General features: G+C 36.6%; 1 protein-coding gene across 2 annotated transcripts; it reads right to left on the bottom strand.

Annotated features, from left to right (window-relative positions):
* Positions 1–908: 908 nt before the first annotated feature.
* Positions 909–3,940, bottom strand: LOC133717306 (autophagy-related protein 8f). 2 transcript variants are annotated; one of them, XM_062143989.1, is made up of 6 exons: positions 3,805–3,940; positions 3,337–3,387; positions 3,143–3,198; positions 2,043–2,095; positions 1,546–1,664; positions 909–1,202 (listed from the first exon to the last, which is right to left on the bottom strand). In XM_062143989.1, the coding sequence occupies exons 2-6, from the start codon at positions 3,371–3,373 to the stop codon at positions 1,114–1,116; spliced, it is 354 nt and encodes a 117-aa protein (XP_061999973.1). In that variant the 5' UTR covers positions 3,374–3,387; positions 3,805–3,940; the 3' UTR covers positions 909–1,113. The 2 variants fall into 2 exon arrangements, with proteins under 2 accessions (XP_061999973.1, XP_061999974.1); XM_062143990.1 differs by having other exon boundaries at positions 3,337–3,420; positions 3,805–3,853.
* Positions 3,941–4,220: the final 280 nt, after the last annotated feature.

Raw genomic sequence — 4,220 nt, 5'->3', positions numbered from 1 at the left:
TCTTGTGGACTTGAGTTACGGCACTAACCAACTGGATCTTCATCCCCAACTGTAAAATGTAGCAGATACGATGTAGACTAGATTTTGTATTATACAATACAGTTTGATTTTGGAATGTTAGGAATGGAGATTAGATGTTTTCTGTGTGTTTACTTCATTCATTGCATGCTCATGTCGAGAAATAAATGTTACATGCAACTACCCGAGCTAAGAACTCATCCCATGTTTTCGAAGTGAAAACTTTCGTTATAATGTATCAAATCCATATAGATGTACCAACTAGATATGTGTCAATAGTGATCAGAGATTTCTCATCATCGAGTCTTGGTGGCTATGGAGGGTTACATGTACTAGATTGACCGGTGAGGGTTGGTCTGATAAGGATTCTGGTGTATCGGTTGTTGTGGTTCAAGTGGAAGGAGAGAGGTTTTTGGTCCGGTAGGCTTGGCTTGATTTTCACAAAGTTCACTTGCTGGGAAATGATGCTTGACCCTGGTTTCAATGGCTGCTCTGGATGGCATTGGTGGGCTGAGGTTGGAAATCCAATTGCTAAAACTATTGAAACCGTTAGAACCAACGACACTCGAGGAAATAGAATACAACAGAGAATTCCATCCTTTGTATTCCAGAGAAGCACATGCGGAGCACTGGAGCTACGTACACATGTACACTTGCACTAATGATCCAGCCTCGAACTTCAAAGTCCGAGTCCCAAGTCTTGGGAGTTGCATCCAAAGTTCGGGGAAAGGATAGTTCTAGGGCAGAAATGGTCCAAATGGACATTCCAACCTTTCAACTTGAGATTGCTTATCCAGTTTTAGGGGAATCAGAATGCTCATTCCCTTTCTTATGTATCAAGTGTGAACCAAGCAGAGTGATCATTTTAACATATCCACACTCCTGCAATATTTTCTTGGAGGGAAAAGAACTTGAGAATAAGGAATTATTCATTACAATGTCATCTTATATTTTGCGGAAAAGCTATATACACAAACTTACTGTACAGAGAAACAAACCATGTTTATAAATTAAGGAGAGTGCTGTTGATTGAAGACAACTGAACACTGGAGATAAATATAAAGATGATAAACAAATCAGGTGACATCCCATCTGCTACCCGAATGTGTTTTCACCACTGTATGAAACGTATAGAAATCCATCACCATCCTTCTTTTCATCATAGATAGTAGACATTACTGCTCCTGCAAAAGGATTTAACAGAATCTTCTCAATCTTTTAGAAAAAGTAGATATGATATCATAATTCAAAACACTTACTATGATCAAATTGCAAATACTATTGTAAAGATTAAACCACCCGGCATCTTCTCACTATTTCCAGGAAAGAAAGAGAGAGTTGCAAATTCTTGAAGTATTATTGCAATAGTTTAAATATCCCAGAATCTTATTGAATATCTTTCCAACTAACTTCAGACTACAACCAGGAACAAAACTATTTAAATTCAGTATCTCATTAACTTCTCTCCTCTCCCCCCTCCCTCCCTCCCTCCCTCCCTCCCTCTGATGTTCAAGTTGCAGTAGATACCTGTAGGTGGGAGGACATTGTCCACAAATATGAAGATGGCCTTTTCTGCACTCAGTTTGATTCTCTTGCGGATGACATAGACAAATTGACCAACAGTCAAATCAGCTGGTACTAGGTATCTGCCATGTAGATAATCAGGTCACCAATATCTATAGAACTATTCACGCAGTTTAGCAATGATATTGTTCCTAGGTAGTAATGTGTTCTCTCAGTAATTATGGTACAGTAAAAAACACAAACAAAAATAAAAAAAAGAGTCCACAATGAAACAGCTAAAGTGAAAACCGGAGTGAGTCCTCTTCACAAACATTGACATAGCCATGACAACTCTTCCCCCTTTAAGAAGAGGGAGTGAACAAAATATTTCAAGTTCAAAACCCGGAGAGGGTTTGCGAAAACCTCAAATATTGTCAAATCTATAATAACGAAATTTTACGAGCTTCAACAAACCCATATAGCTCATTAGAATTACAGGTAGTGATGGAAGTGGTGCTTACTTTTTCTTGTCAATGTTGGGAATATCACTTCTCTCTGCCTTCTCCACAATCACCTTAAGCACAACAGAAAACATTAATGGATAAAATTGATAGTTGTGGTTCATAAAGTCACTATATGTAATGGTAACTAAGCATCCCCAATCCAATGCTCCAACATTCCATAAAACACCCGAGGAACAAAGCATTACATTCTAGCTACAGTTTGGTTATATTGCTGTTGATGGAGAAAACAAAGCAACAATATAACATTGTTCATGCTTAATTGAAAGAAAAAGTAAATTCAGGTCTCATTACCAGTTTGACAAAGCAAAGACATTTCCTATGTTAGATGATTTTCAGTGATACTAGTCTAAATAATCATCTCATAGCACTAAGGCAACACCAAATTACAAAACAGAACATCAACAAATTACTTCTCATGTCAAGCGACAGCAACGCACCAGTACTGTTATCCCATATTCCAAGAAAAGAATAATTTAATTTAATAATCAATATAAAAATAACAGGTGACAATACTCCTTAATGAAAACTTCTCCTCTGACCATTACAATTTCTTCAATGCTTGTTGACGTGTAACCAAAGATATTTTTCAAACTTGATCATGACTGCTGTAGGTCCAGCGAGTATTAACCTTCTTTCAGCGCATTCGACCATTTAGTGTCACATTCACAATCTCAAGAAAGCCATATAATAACTTTTACAACTCTATTAAACACAAAACAAAAAAGAACTTGACCACACTAAAACATCTTGTATAACTTGGGACAGTAATACGGTAATATCTAACATTTTATATACAGGCAAGGTACTCACAAATTAACCTACGGTGCTAACATGTGATCGCTGAAATTTTTATTAAAAAAAATAGAAGAAGGAAATACTCCAATGTTGTGAGGCGAATTATGTGTGATGTAACCGAACCTAATATATAAAATTTGCTGAACCACTCAAATCTTAAAACAGGGGAATGAAAAAGAAAAACAGTAAAGAATCAGAATAACAAACATTAATGATTAGCAAGCTACTAGAAAAATTTGGACACACAAAGAACAGATTAAGAATAAAAGCACATAATTTTCACAACATAGCTTAGTCCTTACTGGAATTCTATCTGGGTACTTCTCTCTAATCCTCGAGGCCTCAGCACGCCTCTTCTCTGCATAGAAAGGACACAACACCTTTATACATCTCATTTCTTAGACACAGCCACAAATTTCAATTGATAAAACTAACATACATGAAATAGCTTCCAATATAACATAAAAAATACAGCGAGACCAACACCCAGACTTACCAAACTCGTGTGCTTGCTTAAAGGTGCTTTTCGTCATGTTTCTTGAATCAACTGCATAACAAGGACCAAACTTTAATGGCAAACCTATACCAAATTGACAACAGAACAAACCCAATTTGCAGTCTCTCAATTTAACAAGCAACAAAAGGTTGACAATTTCATAAGAACAATGACCAAAGCAGCAAACTTTAGAATATACACACACACACGCAACCATACAAATGATCATAAAAACTGTGAATTCATCAAAACATGGCCCAAAACCCAGAACGATCACAATCAATTTCAGATAAATCAGTTAATCCCATAACATAAGGAACCGATCTTTACCAAATCCCTTCTCTGATGCTGAGAAATTTTGTGACGCAGACAAAAAGCTATTCTCAACTAAAACTTATACAGATTATAAATCAGAAAAAAGAAAAAGAACCCCAAAATTAAAAGGAGAAGAAATGAAGGAAAACTTACGGATAAAGATTGGAGAAGAGTAGAAGTCACTGACAATCTGTTTCTTCTTGGCTTGGAGGATGAAATGAACGAAGAGGTTGCTTATGTATGATAGTGGGTTTGTTTTGGTCTTTCGGCCGGTGATGTTTGGTCCGCTAAGGCAGGATTGACCAATGGGATCTTGCCATGTCGAAATAAAAGGGAAGTTGGGTTCTGCTCTTTGTTTTTGTTTTGCGGTAGGCCGGTGGCAAGGATTGGGTTGAAGCCCAACGCCTTTTTTTTTTTTTTAGCGAAAGAGATTAGATATATGAATTTTAATAATTTATAATAATGAGTTAATGGCTCACCCGTGAGCATAGTTAGTAATATTACGGACGGGAATTCAACGTTAAAAATACATTCGTGAATAATTCGGCAAGTTTTGGTGACAAAATACT

Source organism: Rosa rugosa, chromosome 6 (assembly GCF_958449725.1).
Source record: "Rosa rugosa chromosome 6, drRosRugo1.1, whole genome shotgun sequence".
In the NCBI taxonomy this organism is placed as follows: Eukaryota; Viridiplantae; Streptophyta; class Magnoliopsida; order Rosales; family Rosaceae; genus Rosa; species Rosa rugosa.
The sequence above is the reverse complement of the archived record's forward strand: the minus strand, read 5'-3'. Positions and strand labels throughout refer to the sequence as shown.

Excerpts from the sequence above, each read along its gene's own strand:
- LOC133717306 (XM_062143989.1), bottom strand. The coding sequence starts at position 3,373 with ATGACGAAAAGCACCTTTAAGCAAGCACACGAGTTTG. Across the intron at positions 2,096-3,142 it reads AGTACCCAGATAGAATTCCA|GTGATTGTGGAGAAGGCAGA; the intron begins GTAAGGACTAAG and ends GTTGTGCTTAAG. Across the intron at positions 1,665-2,042 it reads CCCAACATTGACAAGAAAAA|ATACCTAGTACCAGCTGATT; the intron begins GTAAGCACCACT and ends TCTACATGGCAG.